At 43.2% G+C, this 19,930-nt stretch overlaps 3 protein-coding genes, 1 long non-coding RNA gene and 2 other non-coding genes across 11 annotated transcripts; 4 read left to right on the plus strand and 2 right to left on the minus strand.

The window, feature by feature from the left end:
• The first annotated feature begins 173 nt into the window (after positions 1–173).
• ATP6V1G2 (ATPase H+ transporting V1 subunit G2) lies at positions 174–2,104 on the plus strand. 2 transcript variants are annotated; one of them, XM_031965187.1, is made up of 3 exons: positions 174–349; positions 595–695; positions 1,177–2,104. In XM_031965187.1, the coding sequence occupies exons 1-3, from the start codon at positions 256–258 to the stop codon at positions 1,348–1,350; spliced, it is 369 nt and encodes a 122-aa protein (XP_031821047.1). In that variant the 5' UTR covers positions 174–255; the 3' UTR covers positions 1,351–2,104. The 2 variants fall into 2 exon arrangements, with proteins under 2 accessions (XP_031821047.1, XP_003768952.1); XM_003768904.4 differs by having other exon boundaries at positions 175–337; positions 1,177–2,098.
• Positions 1,711–3,408, minus strand: LOC116423215. The gene is made up of 2 exons (XR_004233723.1): positions 3,321–3,408; positions 1,711–3,178 (listed from the first exon to the last, which is right to left on the minus strand). It is a non-coding gene; the product is annotated as an uncharacterized LOC116423215 (long non-coding RNA).
• Positions 3,388–18,662, plus strand: DDX39B (DExD-box helicase 39B). Of its 5 annotated transcripts, XM_031965184.1 has the most exons (12): positions 3,474–3,773; positions 4,403–4,416; positions 4,970–5,301; positions 6,184–6,311; positions 6,886–6,978; positions 8,146–8,329; positions 9,168–9,286; positions 11,203–11,334; positions 11,755–11,864; positions 11,950–12,094; positions 12,241–12,388; positions 18,375–18,662. In XM_031965184.1, the coding sequence occupies exons 3-12, from the start codon at positions 5,091–5,093 to the stop codon at positions 18,407–18,409; spliced, it is 1,305 nt and encodes a 434-aa protein (XP_031821044.1). In that variant the 5' UTR covers positions 3,474–3,773; positions 4,403–4,416; positions 4,970–5,090; the 3' UTR covers positions 18,410–18,662. The 5 variants fall into 5 exon arrangements, with proteins under 5 accessions (XP_031821043.1, XP_031821046.1, XP_003768951.1 ...); XM_031965183.1 differs by lacking the exon at positions 4,403–4,416 and having other exon boundaries at positions 3,388–3,773; XM_031965186.1 differs by lacking the exon at positions 4,403–4,416 and having other exon boundaries at positions 3,388–3,773; positions 18,378–18,662.
• On the plus strand, positions 6,375–6,450 carry LOC111720612. The gene has a single exon (XR_002770222.1). It is a non-coding gene; the product is annotated as a small nucleolar RNA SNORD83 (small nucleolar RNA).
• Positions 8,417–8,493, plus strand: LOC111720613. Its single transcript, XR_002770223.1, has one exon. It is a non-coding gene; the product is annotated as a small nucleolar RNA SNORD83 (small nucleolar RNA).
• MCCD1 (mitochondrial coiled-coil domain 1) lies at positions 12,846–13,994 on the minus strand. Its single transcript, XM_003768924.3, has 2 exons — positions 13,833–13,994; positions 12,846–13,363 (listed from the first exon to the last, which is right to left on the minus strand). The coding sequence occupies exons 1-2, from the start codon at positions 13,992–13,994 to the stop codon at positions 13,178–13,180; spliced, it is 348 nt and encodes a 115-aa protein (XP_003768972.1). The 3' UTR covers positions 12,846–13,177.
• Positions 18,663–19,930: the final 1,268 nt, after the last annotated feature.

The raw sequence follows: 19,930 nt of genomic DNA on the forward strand, positions 1-19,930 counted from the left end.
ACTTCTTTCCTTCCCTACCTCCCCCCACCCCCAACAGGCAATAATCTGGTCTCTGTTGCCCTCAAATGGTACTACTGCAAGAGCAAGGGAATGAGGCGGAATAATTAGCCAGAATTGGGAATAAGAGGAAACTTCGAGAGCAGGGGGACACTAAGACCCAACGGAGTGAAGGATAGCTGCATGTGGTGGGGTGTGGGGGTGGAGGTAGTGGCAGTAAACTGGTACCTTTGGTAGCATCACCACTTACAAATAGAGATGGCCAGTCAATCTCAGGGCATCCAGCAACTGCTGCAGGCTGAGAAAAGAGCAGCTGAGAAGGTGGCAGATGCCCGAAAGAGTGAGAGCCTTGGTGGGGAACTAACAGGGCTTTAGAAGGATTGGTCAATTTAATTACTAAGAGGAATGGTGGGGGGTGGGGCAGAGAATTAGGATGTGAGGTAGCCTAAGATGCCAGCGTTTCTTTAGAGACATATAAGCATTTCTTTAGAGATGTATAAGGAATTGAACTACCATGGTGATCATGAAGTACTCTTTTGGTTGAAAGTGCCCTTTAAACTATGTTTCTGAAGCTGTTCTTCTCTTCTTTCACTCCAGGGAAGGCTCGGCGTCTGAAACAGGCCAAGGAAGAGGCTCAGATGGAGGTAGAGCAATACCGTAGGGAACAGGAGCAAGAGTTCCAGAGCAAGCAACAAGCGGTAAGATTTGGCATATATTGCATATTGGAAAACATTATCAGGGTAATTTCTCTAATGGAATGGGGACCTGTATGAGGTACATTAGCATTTTCAAATATTTTTGTGGAGGGAGGTCTCTCAGGAAAGCACAGAATTTATGAGGCAGTGTTTGTGCTTTTTTATATCCATTGTGGAAAATAGTGGTGGGCTAGGGTGGGAAATATAAAATCTTCCTGGGTCAGATGATAATGTTGAAGTGGATGGGGAATTCAGTTTTTGGATTGTGGGTTTTAATGTACATGTCTCTCTGTGACTTTGATGGCTTTTTTATAATTTGCATAGTTTGTGCATAAAATATTCAGGGGAAGGAGTAATATTCATATTTGGGTCTTTTTTTTTTTCTTGTTCTCCTTGTGGCAACCTCACACTCTTGGGACTCTTTGTTTCCTATTTCTCTTTTCCCAATGCCCCCACCCTCTTTACCCCTTCCTTCCCAAAACAGGCCATGGGTTCCCAGGGGAACTTGTCAGCTGAAGTGGAGCAGGCAACTCGGCGCCAGATACAGAGCATGCAGAGTTCTCAGCAGCACAGTCGTGAGGGTGTCCTGGCTCAACTTCTTGGCATGGTCTGTGACATCAGACCCCAGATTCATCCCAACTATCGGATTGCTGCCTAGGGACTCTGTACCAATCATCTCCCCTCTTCCCAAAACTTTATACCTTGTCCTACAGCCATTTCCCTTTTCTCCCATCAGTCCTCCAGAAATGCAAGGAGTTACCCTGTAATTCTCCCATGTAGAATTCTAAATCTTTAGCTCCATAACTCCTACCAGGACCTTTTAAGTTCTCAGAGAAGGATGCTTCTTTCACATAGAATCTAAATCTACCTTAAAATCTTGACTGATAACTGCCCTCTAATCATGGTAATAGTTGTGTGACTGGGCAAGTTACTTAATTTTTTCATGTGTAAAATGGAGACAATTGCATGTAATTACAATGTTCTGGTGAAGATTAAATGAGATGACTTTTGTAAAATGTTTTGCAAACCTTAAAGTATTAAAGGCTACACATCATTATCAAGATTTCTCCCAGGTAGATCAAAATCTCTCCCCAGTTGATATCAATTAAGTAATCCTAGTAGCCTTCTGATTTAAAGGACCATCCTTCAAAGTGCATGGATTTCCCTGCATGGTGTTCCTTTGACCAGTGATGAAACTAGCTGACCTCCAAAATTTTATTAATCTTATGACTCTTAAGAGTTTCTTTTTCTTCTGCTCTTTCCTTTTTATAATCTTTACATCATTCCTGTTACTTCTCCATTTTTTCTTCCTGTTACTTCTCCATTTTCTGTTTCTCACAATTTCTTGAAGAGACCTGTTTTACTTTCTTTATTCCAAGTGGTATTCTTATGTGAATGTCCCCTATCTTTTTCTATTTTCCTTCTCCCACACTTTAGTTTCCTATTGTTCCATTCAATTGTAAAATGAAACATGCGAATGTCAATAAAATAAATTATGAAAACTTATAAGAATTCTTTTTTTTGGAAGAATCTCCCTCATAATACTTCATTTACTTATTAAACTTGGGATAAAGCATCTTTTGAAATTTGAAATATTTAAGTTTAGGACAAACCAATTCCCTTACTTTCCACATTGTCTTACATGTTCTAATTCCCAGAAAGGGAAAACTAGTTTTTGAAAGCAGCACAACTTTAAATAAGGGGCAAACCTGGAATTTGTACCCTAATCTCCCACTCTAAATCCTTTGTTTTTCCCCTCTATTATTTCACGCTACAGTTTATATTTATGTAATATTCCAACAAGAGATAAAGGTATGAGATATCCTTCATCCCAAGAAAGCATTTGGATTTCACCCTGCCCCTAGGCAGAAGGGGCAAGTTTTTGTGGATGTAGATCCCCAAAATGAAAGCAAGAGCAAGAGGAATGGAAAATGAAGCCTTGTGCCTGAATTTAGGCTCTTCCTCCCTCACTTTGGGTCCTTAAAACTGCTCCCTTCCTGGGGCACCCAGTAACTTTACCCAGCTCTGTCCCGTGACAGTGGCAAGTCAGTGGTCATACATCCTTTGTAAATCTGTTATGACACGCTAGCATTGTTCCAAAATCGGAGAGATCCGTAAGTGGGCCCATCTGCCTGGAAGACTGCGGAGGGGGATTCTCGGATCAGCCGGGCAGACATCTTCCTCTTTGCTCAAATCTCAATACAAGATGCCTCCTTCCCACGGTCCCCTCTCGCCCCTCCCCCCAATCCCCAGCGCCCTTCTCTCTGAGACTACATTCCCTTTGTTCTCCATCTTGTACGTACACATCTCCATTAGAGTATTACTTCTTGGAGACCTGGACGGTAGTTTTTTTTTTTTTTTTTTTTTTTTTGCCTTTTTTTTTTTTTTTCTTGCATCATCAGTAAACGCTTGCTGACTGGCAGGATTGCCTCAGGAGGTCGCTAAGGTTCCTAGTCAGAATGGCAGCATGCCCATTAACCTCCTTCCTGCAGGGTCATAGGATAAAAATAAAACGAGGGCCTCCGTTACTTCCCCTTTCAGAACTCCTCAATCCACTTCCCTTTCCTTCCATCCCACGTCCTCAGCAGTCGTACCCATCCCAGGGGCCCTAGCCTACGCCTAGGTCACCTTGGCAACTGCGGCAGTCGTGGGACGCGGGGAGAACGTGCCGCCGCTTCCGCGACCCATTCATTGCGTTCCAAGGGAAGAGCGGCGCTTTAAGCAAGCCTGACTGAAAAGCAAAATAGTACAATTGAGTCCGGGGTGGTGGTACGGGGAGGGTTCGCAAAAGAGAGACAGGGAATGTCCCCTCACAACTTTGATTAGAGAGGCGACGGGAGAACGGAAAAGAAATTCATAGTTTACATCCAGTCAGGCGATCCTGCGGGCATCTCTCTAATGCGCGGGACGGTTGATTCGTAGGAGGTCCTCGAGCCTTGCTTCCTGTTCCTCGCGTCTGCGCACTAGCATCCTGGAAAGAGTGGGGTGGAAAGGGGAGAGGGAACGCGGGGACCGGAAGTGGAGGCCGCTTTCGTCGGTCGCCGCCGCTGCCGCCACCAGACGCATTTCTTCCCCGCTCAGGTAAGCGGCGGCCACGGCCTTTATCCACATCCATCCATCCTTCTCTAAGCCCATTCGATAGCAAGAGACCCTCAATATCCCTGCCAAGAGCGATGCTTTAGCCTCCTGGCCCCTGCGGGGCCGTTATTTCCGCCTCTTTTCCCGCCCCGCCCGCGAGGGAAGAACCCCCCCAGGGGGGAGGGGATGGCCGGGAGCGAAAGGGGAGGACCCAAGATGGCGGCTGTGGCGCCATTGTGTGCCAGCCGCCGCGTCCCCTCTGGTAACCTCACGCGCTTTGTCTCCGTCCTCCTCTTCCCCGCCGGCGGCCCTACCCCAGCTGGAGAAGGCCGGGAGGGCCGCAGTCTCCTCTTTAGCCAGTACGTTTGTGGGATTCATAATATCACACAGTGCTGAGTCTTCTCCAAAGCAACGCTGCCCGTGGAGCCTTTTCTCCCGATTCTTTTGATGAGAGGGACGGGTTTCTGGGTCCCGTGTCTGTAAATTACCAACAGGTTTTCCCCCTTGATCCTCCCGATTTGATTCGAGCCATTAAAATGTTGGAAGGGAAATGGGATATTCTTAGTGAAGAACTCTCTTGTCTCCCCATCCTGCTTCCCATTGATGAAGAACGTTTGCCTTTTGACTTTAAGGTTCTCCACCTCTGGTAGGTCCCTGTTCAAGAGGGACTTGGACAGACTGGGGCTTGAGTAACAACCAGCAACGTAGTGTGTTCGTCATGAGACTAGAACTCTGCGAGCTATGAATATCATACCTTTGGTTGCTGCAGGTTTGGGGGTGGGAAGAAGTGATTTCTTTTATAAGTCGTTAGATATTAAGCCTGCTGCAGTCTTTGCTCCAGCTCCAGACCCTCCCTTCTTTGATATAAAAAAAATTTTTTTTTCCCTTAACTCTTTGTAATTCTAAATTATCCATTGAACTTTTGCTTTGTAGTTGCTTCATACTATCATCATTTTCTTATTACTCTGGTTCCTACATCTGTTACAATTCAAATTTTGCCCCTCCCCCCAAAGTAATAAACCCCCTTCTCTCTGTCCTCCAACCTCATTTTTGTATTCTAGCTTGTCTGTTTTTCTCTATCCAGAAGAAATAGCTCAAAATTTTTAAAAAGAGGGAGGTATATGGAAAAAACTGGAGGTTGGTGGGAATTTTTTTTCTTTTTATCACCAGCTTGTTTCTCCCAATCCTATCTTCCTTAGCTCTCACTTCTGAATCCAGTGTCTCCATCTTCCCTTGCTGCTTCCTGAATCTCTACCACTTAAGCTTCCCTGGACCGAGTTTTCCCAGAGTCTATCTAGATCTCTTGTCCCTGACCCAACTATGGCAGAAAATGATGTGGACAATGAACTCCTGGATTATGAAGATGATGAAGTGGAGACAGCAGCTGGGGGAGATGGAGCTGAGGCCCCTGCAAAGAAAGATGTGAAAGGCTCCTATGTCTCCATCCACAGTTCTGGCTTCCGTGACTTTCTACTTAAGCCAGAACTGCTCCGAGCCATTGTAGATTGTGGCTTTGAGCATCCATCTGAAGGTAAACATCTTTCTTTTTTGCACCATGAGTTTAGGGACCAAAGAGAAGGGCCTGTGATAGGAAATTCAGGGACAAGAGGTTTTGAGGTAATAGAAAATAAACTTTGCAGGATGATTAAAAACTAGGGAATTGATGGCAACAGAAGGAGAAGGGTTTCTAGAGTGAGGTCATAGAAGGATAAAGCAGTGCCAAGATGTCTATTGAACTAGAAAGATGGATAGAGCGAGAGGTAATGTTGGTTGAATTAAGAGGAGATGATTGGGGGTAAGGTGTGGGTAGACTGGTAAAAATAGGGTAAGCAGACTATGATGGAATTTGGAAGAGGTAAGCTTTTTTCTGAGAGTCAACACTTAGAGTTAGGAGGGAATAAAAAGGTAGAAGAGTAATAGAAAAGATTTGTTCCCTGAAGCCTGAATCCCTAATCCCATTCTTTAGGGTTATTATTGCCTAAAATTACAGCAACCACATTCTTTATTCAAAATCACATTTTTTTTCTTCCTTTCTCTGATTAAGTATAGAAATTATCTTGGAGTGTAAAAAGGGTGAGGAAAATACTTACTGTGTGCCTGATACTATTAGATGCTTTATAAAAATTGTCTCACTTGGCCCTCACAATTCTGGGAGGTTAGTGCTATTATTAACCCATTTTATAGATGTAGAAACTGAGGTCGACATGTTAAGTGACTTATTCAGGGTCACACAACTAATAAGTGTATGAGGCTGGATTTGAACTCTGGTCTATCCACTGAATCACCTAGCTGCTTCCATCAAATATAGAAGCTGGTTCCTATAGTCTGAAAAAGATTTTAGGAGTTTTCGATTTGTGGGTCTGGGTGGAGAAATCTACTTTTAATTTATCGTTTTTTCTTTTTCTTTCCTCAGTCCAGCATGAGTGTATACCTCAGGCCATCTTGGGAATGGATGTCTTGTGCCAGGCCAAGTCAGGCATGGGAAAGACAGCTGTGTTTGTATTGGCTACGCTGCAGCAGCTGGAGCCAGTCACTGGTCAGGTATAAACCATGTGGGGAAAAATGAGGAATGAATTTTGAAGTGAAAAAAGTATTCCTATCTAAGCCACATGATGTATTTTCAGAGACATGAGCACTCAGTGCTGAGATGACCTCTATCTATCACCCTTGACTGATGGCAGATAGGTCCTGGGCAGGGTGGAAGAGGTTGGGAGTGGGAGGTGAGGACCTTATGACTTCAAAACCTAATATTAAAATGTATAGACCTATTTTCAAGACCAAACTCAATTTAAAGGTTTTGGAGCTAATTTAAGACTTTTAAGAAATTCTCCCTAGTATTTAAGAGTTGTATGAGGCAAGTTGTATGGGGAAATAATGAAAAAGTTTCCTTCAAGGAATTCATTTTCTAGTTTTGAAGGCCAAAATACATGAATGTGCTTTATAAATAATTCTTGAGTGCTTGTATTTCACAAGGCGCTTTTGTTTTTAAATGCATGAAAGGTACTTAAACTGTTAGGTCCCAGGATTGGAATTGTTGGGTTGTATTTTCTTGTTATGGTCGGTTTTTTCTTAAATAAAGGGCAATTTGCTGAACACCTGTCTATGTCTGTCTAAGGTTTCTGTGCTGGTGATGTGTCACACCCGGGAGCTGGCTTTTCAGATCAGCAAAGAATATGAGCGTTTCTCCAAATACATGCCTAATGTCAAGGTAATTGATGGGGAGAAGACTAGATTAAGAATAGAAAATAAGGGTGGAGGAAGAGAGCAATAATTAAGAAGGTATATTTGGGAATATAGTAGAAAATCAGGCCATCTAATCCTAAAATGAATTTAGCCATTTCCAGAGTAAATATTGTCTTCAGGTGTGTTTTATTTTATGCAGTAGGCAGGTTCTTGGAAAGTTGAATGTGGGTGAGATTTTCAGTAGATTTCATTAATCTCCCTCAAAATCTTTTATCTCATTATTGGTGAATTTTCAGTGGCCAGAGGCTCTTAAATACATTATTTTTATTAATTCTTCCCCAGTCTCCTTTGTTAAGTGGTGTGTAAACCGGGGTGTGTAGTTGCTTCTATTATCCTGACCTTTTGCTTCTCAGTTTCTTTGCCTTTAAGTTACTTTACCTGCTCTTTGTGCCTCATTATTATATTTAGGTCTTTTTTCTTCCTGATTACTATTTGGGATACTCTAGGAAGTAATAGTATGGATAAAAGCTTAGGGTGTGTGGTGTGGGAAGGTTTTAAGCTCTCTATCCCTAATGGTATATGTGGATTCGGAAGGTACATGATGTCTTCATTCTTTAGGATAGCAGAAAATTGAGGCCTGGCTATCTGGACCACTGGATGGATGGATGGCCTAAGAGGTTCCCATTATACTTTTCTCACTTAACTGTATTGGAGTAGAAAGCATGCTGTCTGCTTAGGTACAGATGAGTTTGCTTGATTTTACTTCTTCCCAGTCAGAACTGGGCTGTCTTGGTTGGGGTAAATTGTGTCCAATTTAACTTTGCAACAAACCAAAAGCTCTGCCTTTCAATGTTCGCAGTTCCCTCAGTACATTCATCCTAATCCCAGAGCAAAGCAAGACTTTTCAGAATTATGAACAGAAGGGTATGGAAGGAACACTAGCTAAAGTCAGAAGATTTTGAGTTCTAGCCCTGATTCTGCCACTGCCTAACTGAAATAGGGAGGGAGTCAATCTTTGAGTTTAGTTTTCCTTATGTATAGAATGAGAGCATTAGATTTCTGAAGTTTTTATATGACACTAAGAAAAGGTTTTAGCCAAACAGGGAAGAAATCAAGACTGGGAAATGGTGGCTATTTAGGAAATAGGAAGATAATTAGTCTGTAAAGTGACCTTCTCAATTCTGGATGGCAGGTGGCGGTGTTTTTTGGTGGTCTGTCAATAAAAAAGGATGAAGAGGTGCTGAAGAAGAACTGTCCACACATTGTCGTGGGGACCCCAGGCCGTATCTTAGCCCTGGCCCGAAATAAGAGCCTCAATCTCAAGCATATTAAACATTTTATCTTGGATGAGTGTGACAAAATGCTCGAACAACTCGGTGAGTGGAAGACCTGAAGAATAGAGGAATCCCAGAACTAGGGTTGTAGCTCATGGAAATTGAAGGTCGGTGTATTTGACCCTTGGAGCCACATGATGTGTTCATGTTAAAATGGAGCATCTAAGTGCCAAGACAACTCAATCTATCACCCATGACTAATGGTTCTGGGTTTCAGAAGCTGGGATTCTTTGAATATCTGTGAATGCATTCATTGGTTCATGATGAAAGGGTATTAGGGGAGTTCAAGCAAGTCAGCATGGAACTTTGGGCAGCTTTAGTGATGGGAATAATAATAACGTTTTACTTTTTGTTTGTTGTTGTATAGTGCCTTCACACTATAGAAGAACTTCCTTAATCTGAGAACACTTTAACAACTATTCAGCTTTATGTTTGCAGAGTCTATTCCTGGCAATTTTGAGAACTACTGGAGATAGGGAAGGGAACCTCAGCTTTTAGGGTAGGAAGAGAGAGCATAACCAGGACATTGAAATAAGAACTGAACTAGTAGATAGGCTAAATTTTAATTACTGTAACTAGGAAGCATATTGAAATCTTCAGCAAGAGAAGACTGAGTATGTTTAATTAGTGAGAAAATTTTGGAAGGGGAATTTTGAGCAATATTTGGAAAAAGTTGAAGATATCTTGGCAGAATTAAGGAGGTAGGGGTTGGGTCAACATATTAAAACCCAAAGTAGTATACTGATTTAGTTTAGGTTTAGAAAAAGTGTGAGTAGAAGACATGGAGGCATATAGTAAACTCTTGTTTTCTTCGTTATTGTAAAGTACTCATTTTTGTGTTGGCTCTATGCTTAGTTTCCTCATCACTCCTCTTTTGTAGACATGCGTCGGGATGTCCAGGAAATTTTCCGCATGACCCCCCATGAGAAGCAGGTCATGATGTTCAGTGCCACCCTGAGCAAAGAGATCCGCCCTGTCTGCCGCAAGTTCATGCAAGACGTAAATACCCTTCTACCTTCTCTCCCTCCATCCCCTGCCCGCAGCCTTCTCCTACTCCCTCTCCTCGACCTTCTCCAGTCTACCCTCTCCCTTGTCCTCCCAGCGCTGAGATGGAGTCATGTGACACCCCCCCAGGGCTGAATCCTCCCTGGAAAGACAGAGATAGAGACAGCCAGTGATAAGGTCTGCGCGGGTGCCAGGGAAACTCCGGAAGACTTGGTCGGGATAAACACGAGAGCGGGTAGAAATCAAATAAACCCCAACAAAATAAGAAACCCAAACAACAAAATTCTTTTTCCCTTTGGCAGGGTGGGACAGAATGTCCTACCCCACCATCCACTATTTCCCTTGTCCCACATGAGCATACACCCTCAAGGTGGCATCGAGCACAATTGGGGCCTTTTGGCCCCCCTAAAAACTCATCTCCCCAAAACCCACATTTCCTGACGACAGGAGAGCAAGAGAGGGACAGACATATTGCAGGGCATGGCCAAGAGAAGAGCAAAAATCACAAATGAGTCTGCCCCCTCCCCACCTTCAGGGGTGGGGGCCTTTGGCACCTCAACCCCCGACCCTTCTACTCCTTCCCTTCCCTTTCCTCATCCTCCCCCATCTGGACCCTGTGGAGATGTGAGCCAGCAGCAGAGACTCAGCGCGGCGGGGGATTGCGGATGGCATCCATCATCGGAAGGCGGCAGCGGAGGCCGCAGGAGAACCGTGTCCAGGAAGCAGAGGACCAAACCAGCCTTTTTTTCCGTTCCCGGTTTTTTTTTCCTGAACCTTACGTGTACCGCGTTCCCTTCGCCCATGCGAGTTGCGGGGGTGCTCCTGAGTGGGTGGTGGATTTTTTTGGGGTTTTTGTTTCCTTTTTTTCTGGGAGGGGGAAAGGGCAAGGTAACAAGTGAAGATCTTTACTTTGCTGTAACTAGGTGGGAATCTGGGGGTTTTCAGAGTGGGGAAAAGAATAGTGGGATATAAGGCTTGGGCATGGGGTTTATCTATTTCTCCTTCATGTGGGATGCCTCTCTCGTATATTTACCCCCTGTGGGTAATAGAGTTGAATTTCAAGGAGGCTTTTAAACTCCTGCTCCTAAGTGAACTAAACCATCACTTTCTTTGCAGAATTTAGGGCTAGCTAGAGAGATTAGAAAAGCAAATGGGGATTAAGGTTGAATCTTTTTATTATCTTTGCGGTGGTTTTATCCTTCCCTTCAAGGGGATCAGGAGCTATAAAGGAGAATTCTTATATAATAATGAATTCAGTTCTTTGCCTGAATGCCCTTACTACTGGAATTTATTTAACCTTAGGTTCTAGAGAAAGCCAGACCTGTAAAGGGTCTTCCATCTTAGATGGTTCTGGCTGGAAGGTGAAAGCAACATAAGTCTTTCACTTTAAGAAATGTCCATTTCCTTTCAATCAGCTTTAACATGGCATTCTGATCTTTTAAGAGATTTAATTATCTCTCCCTAAGTCATCCTGTCATAACTTTTTACCATTTCAGATTTATGTGATTATTGATATCATATCCCACTTTTGATCACATGCACTTTTGCCCCCTTCTCTCAGGCAAACTAATTTCTAATCCATCTGAGTAGCCTCTTGCCATTGGATGGTTTCACTTAAGGCCATCAGTTCGGTCCTTTGTCCTTCTGGCCCTCTAATACTTTCCATGGGTTTTTAATGACATCCTAACATGGCTTTTGTAAAATCTTGTTTTATAGAAAAGAGACCATGTTGAGTTTGGGAGGCTATGGGGTTGGAGATGGGAAGGGTACTTGACATCTTAACTCTATTCTCCCGATCCCATTCATGGGGTGTATTGGGAGTCACCTATCCCCGCCCTCCCCACCCCCCTCAGGTTTAACACCCCCACTCTGCCCTCCCTCCTCCGTCCCCTTCCTTCCTCCCCCCCCAGCCAATGGAGATCTTCGTGGATGATGAGACGAAGCTGACGCTGCACGGGCTGCAGCAGTACTACGTGAAGCTGAAGGACAATGAGAAGAACCGAAAGCTCTTCGATCTCCTGGATGTTCTGGAGTTCAACCAGGTCAGCTGAGCCTAAAGGTGGGAGGGGCCAGACAAAGGAATAAAACTGGAGAAAATCCCTAAAAGGAATGTTCTTTAGTGGGGGTTCGTTAGATTTAATACTAGGGAAATTATTTCTGTGTGCTCAGTCTTCATGATTTTATAAATGCAAGGATCATCTTGTCAGTTTTTGCTTTTCCTTAAAATCCTTTTTTTTTTTTTTTTTTTGGTAACCTCCCATAACTTCCCTCTGGTTTTTTTTATCTTATTCTCAAGATATAATTTTCAGAATCAAGTGAAGCAGACAAACAGTGAATATAGCCTTTTTTTAAGGCTATCGGAATAGCAGGAGTATGTAGGTTGGGGGTGAAAGAAAGAATTGAATTGGGTATTCTGAGATAAGATGGTTACTGAATCTTTTTTCTCACCCCACTGCACATAGGTGGTGATCTTCGTGAAATCTGTGCAGCGCTGCATTGCCCTGGCCCAGCTCCTAGTGGAACAGAATTTCCCAGCTATTGCCATTCATCGTGGGATGCCCCAAGAGGAGAGGTGAGCAGAGGATTTGGGGTGGGGAACCAGAGTACTAAGGGCAACTTCATGTCCTCTGTTCTCTTCTCTCTGTTCCCACCATTAGGTTGTCCCGGTATCAACAATTCAAGGATTTCCAGCGTCGAATCCTTGTGGCCACTAACCTGTTTGGCCGAGGCATGGATATTGAGCGAGTAAACATTGCCTTCAACTATGACATGCCAGAGGACTCAGATACCTACTTACATAGGGTAAAGGCCCATGGTTGGGTGGTACTTTTTAATGCCTTCTCTCTTGGTCTTCCAACCCCTTCCTCATTTTTTAGCCCTTTACCATCTTTTCTATGCCCTGTCTCTTCCTCGGATATTCCTTGACTTTATCACCGCCTTGTTCCTAGGTGGCTAGGGCAGGCCGGTTTGGTACAAAAGGTTTGGCCATCACGTTTGTATCAGATGAAAATGATGCCAAAATCCTCAATGATGTCCAGGATCGCTTTGAGGTTAACATCAGTGAACTGCCTGATGAAATAGACATTTCTTCCTACAGTGAGTATTGGACATTGCCTCATCACATGATCTCACTTTATTGGGCCTTTTTTTTTTTTTCTTTTAAGTCTTAGAATGTCTTATTCTTTCATTCTTATCACCTTTCCCTCTTCCTCCTCAATCTATCTATAATTCTTTTTCTGTATCACTTCCCTTTCTGTCACTATTCCCACCCTATTTTAATTTCTTTCTTTCTTTCTTTCTTTTTTTTTTTTTCCAGTTGAGCAGACTCGGTAGAGGCCTTGGCCTGTCCCTGGAGTATGATACACTCTCTCTCCCCAGGAGCCGAACACTCGGGCGCGGGGGTGAAGGAGACACTACTGCCACCTACCCCCAGCCTCCCTACCCCCAATGGCCCTGTTCATGTCATCCCCCCAAACACCCTTATTGATTTGTCCTGTCGGATTTTTTTTTTTTTTTTAACAAAACTAAAAATGAAACAAAAAAGTATCGAGTGTCTGAGGGTTTTGTTCCTTTATTTGAGGGATGGCAGTGGATGGTGTTTTTTTCTTCTCTTCAGCCTTGAGCAAAGAATGGAAGTCATCTTAGGGGACTGGAAATAGGATCATTGTGAGGGGATTCAATTATTAGAATGAGGAAGGACTGGGCTTCCCTTGAGTACCCCTTCCCATTTCTTGACCCTACTTAGAAGGAGAGCATTCCTGTTTCCCCTCATTGGATGTTCTCTCTCCTCCAGAAAAGGAGAGGGAACAAGATAGGATCCTGGGACAAAAGGGTTCTTAGAAGTGTTTGGATTCAGCCAGTGAAAGAAGGTAAGGATGGGTCCCCTCAAGCATCACCTCTCAGGCTGTCTCGGTGCCGCCTCATCTGCTCCTTGAGCTTCTGGATCTTGAGTACAAGGGCTTGAGCTTCCCATGCCCCTTCTTGCCCTTCCAGCAGGGCTTGATATAGCTCTAGTTGTTGCTCCAGCAGTTCTTCTGCCTGGGCCAGCTCAGCTGTTCTGTGGCCTGGACCCTGGAGGGAAGATGCCAAGTATTCAGAGGAACTTAACTAGGCTGTGATGCAGAGTTTACTGGAGAGAAAAACTGCTTCTTCTGTTACCCCATCTCTTGAAATCAAGGCCTGGCCTCCTGCTATAGTAGGGCAGTAGAAGAGATTAGGTACTAGGGGCAGATATTGGTCTCATGTCTGGACATTGGTTTCATGTCATGAAAGGGACAGTATGGCCTTGCTGGGGAAAAAAAAAAAAGGAAACTGCCCCTCCCCTCTGACAAATAATTAACTCTTAAACCAGGGACCTGTTCAAGGACTTTATGGACTCTGCTATATGAAGGAGTTGGGGGAGGGGTAGAAGGGAAAGGACTCTAGTATGGATTAGAGAATTGGGTGTTTCTGTCCCAAGGTGGGTGTGGGTGGATTGGATTGGACTAATTCTTTTCCCCCAGTTTAAAGTAATGCAAGTCCCCATTTTCACCCTTCTTACCCTTTTTGGGAATAGAGTCTTCCTGGTCTCTTCTGTAGCTAATTCTTCTATAGGTGGCCCAGCATTCTGGGAGCAGGCCCTACGAGAGATGTGGAGGGCCATGATCCGGGACAGCAGGAACCCATAGCAGTAATGAGAGAGCCAGGGCAGAGGGAGACCCATGGCAGTCGGGAGGGAGTTATGTCCAAACTGCCTTGCAGTTGCCAGGAACTGACTTCTTGCAGGGCCCTGCCCAGTCCCCCGCCCCTGCCCGCTTCACTGCTCTTGTTCCCTCCTCAGACTGACCAACAACAGAGTTCATGAACTTCTGTTCCTGGGCTGCATATAATTTAATCCACCAGGCACCTCTGTCCTTTGGATCTTAAGTACTAAGGTAGTTCCAGTTTAGGCTCTTTGCGAATCTAAATCAGGTTCACATGGTTTTTTTCTGTGTTTCCTACTCCTTTTTATTTTTTATTGCTTTCCTTATTGCCTACCATTGCTTTCACCCATGCCTGCTCTTGTTTCCGCAGAGCAGGATCAACACCCCCCCCCTACCTTATTCCCCAGGCCTATTCTTTCTGGCTTCTTGATAAATAGTCCTACTTTGACAGGGAAGTGTGTTGTGCTTAATATTTGAATTTTAATTTTGAAAAGGTAGAACTGACCTCTCATTTTGCTATAAATTGTTCCTCCTCCTCACATTCTAGATTCTCCCTCTTCTTTCATGACTCCTCACTTTTACAATTTACTCACAGAAAATCATTCCCAGAGCTAGAAAGAACCTCAAGGATCATCTTGTCAGTCCAGTCTGGACACATCTATTAGTAATCCTGAGAAGTGGTCAGTTCTTTAACTGAGGATCTTAGTGACTGGGGTGGGATGGGGTGAAGTGTAGGGGATAGGAATCTTCTGAAACTACTTATTCCACTTTTTGATTGTTTCCTTTTCATCAATTCCTTATGTCTGTGTATCTTTACAATGTTCACCCAATGCTTAGTTCTGTGCTTTGGGGCCAAGCCAAATATCTTTTCGAATTCTGGAAATACAACTGATTAAGTGCCTATTAAGTGTCCCTTCAGCTAGGTGTTGAAGTAGATTGATAGTGGGATACAAGATGCAATAACTTCAAACCCAGTCTCTGATGCATAGCTGTCTGACCCTGGGCACAAGTCATTCAACCTCTGCCTCAATTTTCTTATCTGTTAAATGGCGTAATGCTATATAAATACTAGGTTATTCTCCATGTTGAATTAACTGGCCTTTCATCTGATTCTTGTAGATACTCCGGTTTGTTGATACCTTTTCTAAAATGTTCCCCCCAGCCCCTTCCCCAAATTAAACACACTACTATGCATTTGACCTCAATTTCTTATACTTGGTTCCCTTTCTCACTCCTATACCTTTCCTTTCTTTCTGTTGAGAACTAAGCACAAGTCCTAAAAAGCCATCAGCCTTTTCTCACTATTATATTACACCTAAGAGCCACACAATTTAGTCCTTAGATATTAGATATACAAAACAATATGTTGTTTTGTCTCTGAAGCTGGACTGTCTTATGGACAGGGATCATTATTCTTTGTACCCTTCCTATTGCTGGGCATAAAGGTTCTGACTTGATAAATATTTGTTATATAGTAAAGTCAGTCTTTTGTAAGTGAATAGAAATACTGAGGGACCAAACTCTGGAATCCAGGTCCACAGCAGCCTGAGAGGGCTAGTCTGAAGGAATCAGCTAGCCTTTCCTATTTTGAACTTAGTAATCCATTAGGGTTCCATCATTTACAAATGTGTCTAAATTTCTATTGAACCTGTTTATATTTATTTCATCTTGTCCTAAGACTTAAGAGTAACAATTTCCCCTTTTCCCTACTTTGAATTAAGAATTCTTTAATCTAAAAGAGACCTTTCAATACTCAGAAGATCCTCTAGCTCAAGGTTGCTGTTTTCGGTGAATAAATTAATATTAACTAAATCCCAGGCTCTTAACCAAGGCTGCTGATGAAGAAGGAGAAAAATCCTCCAGTAATGGGGAAAAAATGTTTTATATTTCTCACTTGAGAAGGTGTCTGTATTGTTGTCTCCATGCCTCTGAGGAATGATCTCTTCCTTGGTCTATGAGAGAGAAACAATGGTGGAAGCACATCTAATTGCTTCGCATCCTTTTCCTTCCATTCAACTCCTAAATATCTAGCTTTAAGCTCCCACAGCTCTTTATCCCCTGCCTTTGCCCTGGAATCTCACCTAAAGTAGTCCCAGCACTGGGGAAGTGTCTGATTATTCCTTGAAGGGTGAAGAAAAGAGAGGTTAGAATCCATGAATATAAACAAAGGAGGAATGATTTCTGAATGTTAGAGTAGGTGATGGTGGGATGTAGGGCTAGAAGAGGGAAGGGGAAACAATTAAATGCCAGGCACTGTGCCAAGTGCTTTACAAATATTTCATTTGATCCTCACAACAGCCTTGCGAGGTAAGTGCTATTATTATTCTCTCAATTTTACAGTTGAGGAAACTGAGGCAGACAGATGTTAAGTGACTAGCCTGGCCTCACACAGGTAGTAAGTGAGATCACATTTGAACTCAAGTCTTCCTAACTCCAGCTCCAGGGATCTAGCCATTGTGCCACCTAGATTTGGAATCTAGGTGAAATTGGTCAGTTCCTATCTCCTCTAGGTCAGGTAGCCTCAGGGTCCTGAAGTCCCTGGCTCAAAGGTTGTTTATCTGGAAGCCAAGTCAGGGTGATTTTAGGTGGGTAGAGATCAAATGCTAGCCATCTGAGGATGTGTTCCCCAAGGGCTTCCTGGAGACTCACATGAAAGATGGAGACAATAGTGAGGAATTGAGGATTAAGGGTTGTCTTAGTTTTTTAATCTCCTTACTGCCCCATTCACTTCTCCCCCCTTATTGTAGGCTTGTAGTCTCCCTATCAATTAAGTCTGCAAGAATCTCCTAAAGATAAAGAAAATAAGAGATCAGAGCCATAAAAACACATCCATCCACTTCCCCACTGACACTAAAACCCTTGTAGAGAATTCCTCTCAGTGTCTTTGCCTTTTCTCTAGTTGGAAATTTTAACATCTTCTCTGGGTTCTTTCTGAAGAAGGATAAATTTAAGACTCATCTCATCCAAGGCCTAAGAAGTCTTGGACAAGAGAAAGTCCTAGTATCCTAGAGGCTTGGGTTCCTGGCCTCCAAGCTTTGCCCGTAGCAATTCCCAAAGTCTCTTCCCACAGTCTCTCTGCAGCCAGGCCCGTACTGCTGAAAGCTGGCTGCCTACCACCACCTGCTTCCTCTTCCTTTCTGGTTTGGGAGGGACGCTCCCCAGGTCCAGATTGCTGGATTGTGGGCAGTGAAGTACTCGCCATCATAGGCAAAGCACCAGAAGCCATCACCTCCCAGTTCTCAGCTATAGCTGAAGTCACTGGTGTCATTTCCTGCACCCCATGTCCTAAAGTCAGTGGCAAGAAGGCAGTGTAGGAAGGAAAGGGATGTGTGCATGAAGGTGTAATCTGAGAGCATAAGAACTCCTGTGTCCCATTTTGGGGGAAATCCAAATAAGTGGGTTTACGAAGTGTAGGAGGTCAAGGGTTCCAACTTCTGGCTCCTACTGAGCGATGGGAAGATGGACTGGAAGATGGAATTCCTGAATCTAGTAAGAGTGTAGAAGGGGCTAGAGTTTTTCCTGGACCTCATGAGGACCAGAATAGGGGTGAGGGAATGGTTTAAGCTTGAATCCCTAGCTCACCACTGAGCTTCTTGTAGTCCAAAATGCTCCTCAGACTTCAGCCAATGACCTGGTACTGTCTTTTCAGGAAGGCCCCCTTAGGTACCTTCTCAGAGCCTAGGACTCTCAACCTGGCCCTCTCAACCTCACTGTTATAGGTCATGTAGATTCGACTGCCCAAATAACCCAAGGCCATGTAGCAGATTGCCCTGTACTAGGCTGAGATATCACAGTGAAGTCATACCATAGAATGGGAGTTTCTGAGAAATTGGGAAGGAGGTCTGGAAATTGGAGCGGGAGCAAAGCAAGCATCTGCCTCTAATTCTCCTAGCCCCAAAAGCTGGGTTTGACATTAGGCCTGGTCTATTTCAAGGTTTTATCTATCTCTTCTTTCTTCCCTTTCCCTCTTTTCACACTCTTTTTACCTACTGACTGATTGCTATTTGCTTTTCTATTTCCTGCCTTGGTCTTCCTTTCTCCTTTTTCCCTCCCCCTTTTCCTCCAATTCCTCTGTATTCTTTATTTTTTCCTCTTTGCCTCTATTATTACTTTTTCTAACTTCCAACTTTATTCTTTCTATTTCTCTTTTCTCATTCATATATGGCTAATTATAACAATGGATACCAGCTTTGGCATCAGGAAGTCTTGAGTTCAAATTCTGCCACAGACTTCATAATTCTGTGATCCATAACTTTTTTCATTTTCCTTTTCTATAAAATGGGGATAATATAGCAACTCCCTTTACAGGATTGTTGTGAGAAACTCCATGAAAACAACTATAAGAGATGTACATTTTAAAATATTTTTACACTAGCTGAAAGAGCTTTGTATTTCCCTAGCAGATAAGAGCACTCCATTTGAAAAGGATGACTAAAGATGGAGAAAGACTGCAGCTAATCAGCTGCCTATTGAAGAAGGAATTCTGGAAGCCAGCAGCTCTGACAGACCATTGGGCAGAGAATTCTGAATATACTCATAAGGATTGTGCTCATTGTACAGAAAAAAATAAGTAGGTCAGTTTGTATAGAATGGGAGTTCATAAAAGGGAGTTATGTAAAGTGAGTCTAGAAAGATTGTAGCCAAGTTGTAAATGGCAATTTTTCTCTTCATTTAACCCTTATTCACTTCCTGTTCTCCAAGCTTCTTTTTTTCTAAGACATTTATCCAGTGTGGGTGGGACCATATATGGGTTATAGAGCTTAGAAAGATTTTAGAACTTAACAGCTCTAGGATTCTCATTTTCCAGATGAGAAAATAGAGATCTGGAGAGTTGGTTGAAGTTGATTTGAACTCAGGTCCTGTAGTTCCCAATCCAGAGCTCTTTCCCCATTCACCCATGTGAGGTGTCACATTTATTTCCAAAATTTAGAGTTCCCATTTATTACTCACATGGCTGATCCTCTAATGAGAGTTCTTCCACACCAGGAGAAATTGTAGAAGGTGGATTCCAAATCTGTATCCTTGGAAGCTGAGGGGAGTCTCCGTGTTCCAGGAATACTAAGTGTATGGGGAGATCATGAGGACCCATTTTGGGTCCAGTTTGTTGCCCTGCCCCATCCCTAGGGTAAAGGTCCAGGGTCATAGAGGCCATTTGAGGGGATATCAACATTGAGGGAGCTTTTGATAAACAACCATGCTGAGCCAGTTTATGAAGTGAGTTCCTTTTGTGTTTAGGAAACTTTTTAGTGGGTACATATGGTGTTGGCCAAATATAGTGGAAAGAATACTAGCTCAGTAAGGATACCTGGATTCTGGTCCTTTTGTGATATTTATTGTCTTTTTTTTTTATATCTCAGTTATTTCCCTTTCACTTGTCTTGTCCTCACCACTGAATCTCTTCTTCATGAGAAAGGAAAGACATTTAAACAGAGTTAACTGACATGGACCCCTTTTTGACTGGTTTCCATTTCTACAACCTCTCATTCCTCTGCTGAGAGGAGAGAATATATTTCTTAATAGTTATCCAGTATTGAGATTTTTCATGATAATACATCAGTTCAGCTTTATTTTAGTTACCAGCATTGGAAGAGTAGTTGAAAAACAATGAGGATGTTTAGTGTGAGGAAGAAAAGACTGGGGTTGGGGTAGAGTCGGGGAGAAGTTGTAGCATGATACAATTTGGAAGTACCTGAAGGTTTGGCATGTGGAAGAATAATTCCAATTGTTCTTTATCCATATGAAGTAGAACCAAGAGCAAAGGGTAGAAATTGCAGAAGCAATTTTAGGCTTGACATTAAGGAAAAACTTCCTAGCAATGTCAGAAAGTAAAATAGGATGTTTTGAGAAGTCTTCAAGCTGAGGCTGAATGAGCACCAGTCCAGAAGATTAAAATATTCCTTTCATGTATGTTCAGGATTTCTGTGTTTCTACCAAAGTTCAGAATCTCATTTTGTGG

This window comes from Sarcophilus harrisii, chromosome 4, assembly GCF_902635505.1.
Source record: "Sarcophilus harrisii chromosome 4, mSarHar1.11, whole genome shotgun sequence".
NCBI lineage: Eukaryota > Metazoa > Chordata > Mammalia > Dasyuromorphia > Dasyuridae > Sarcophilus > Sarcophilus harrisii.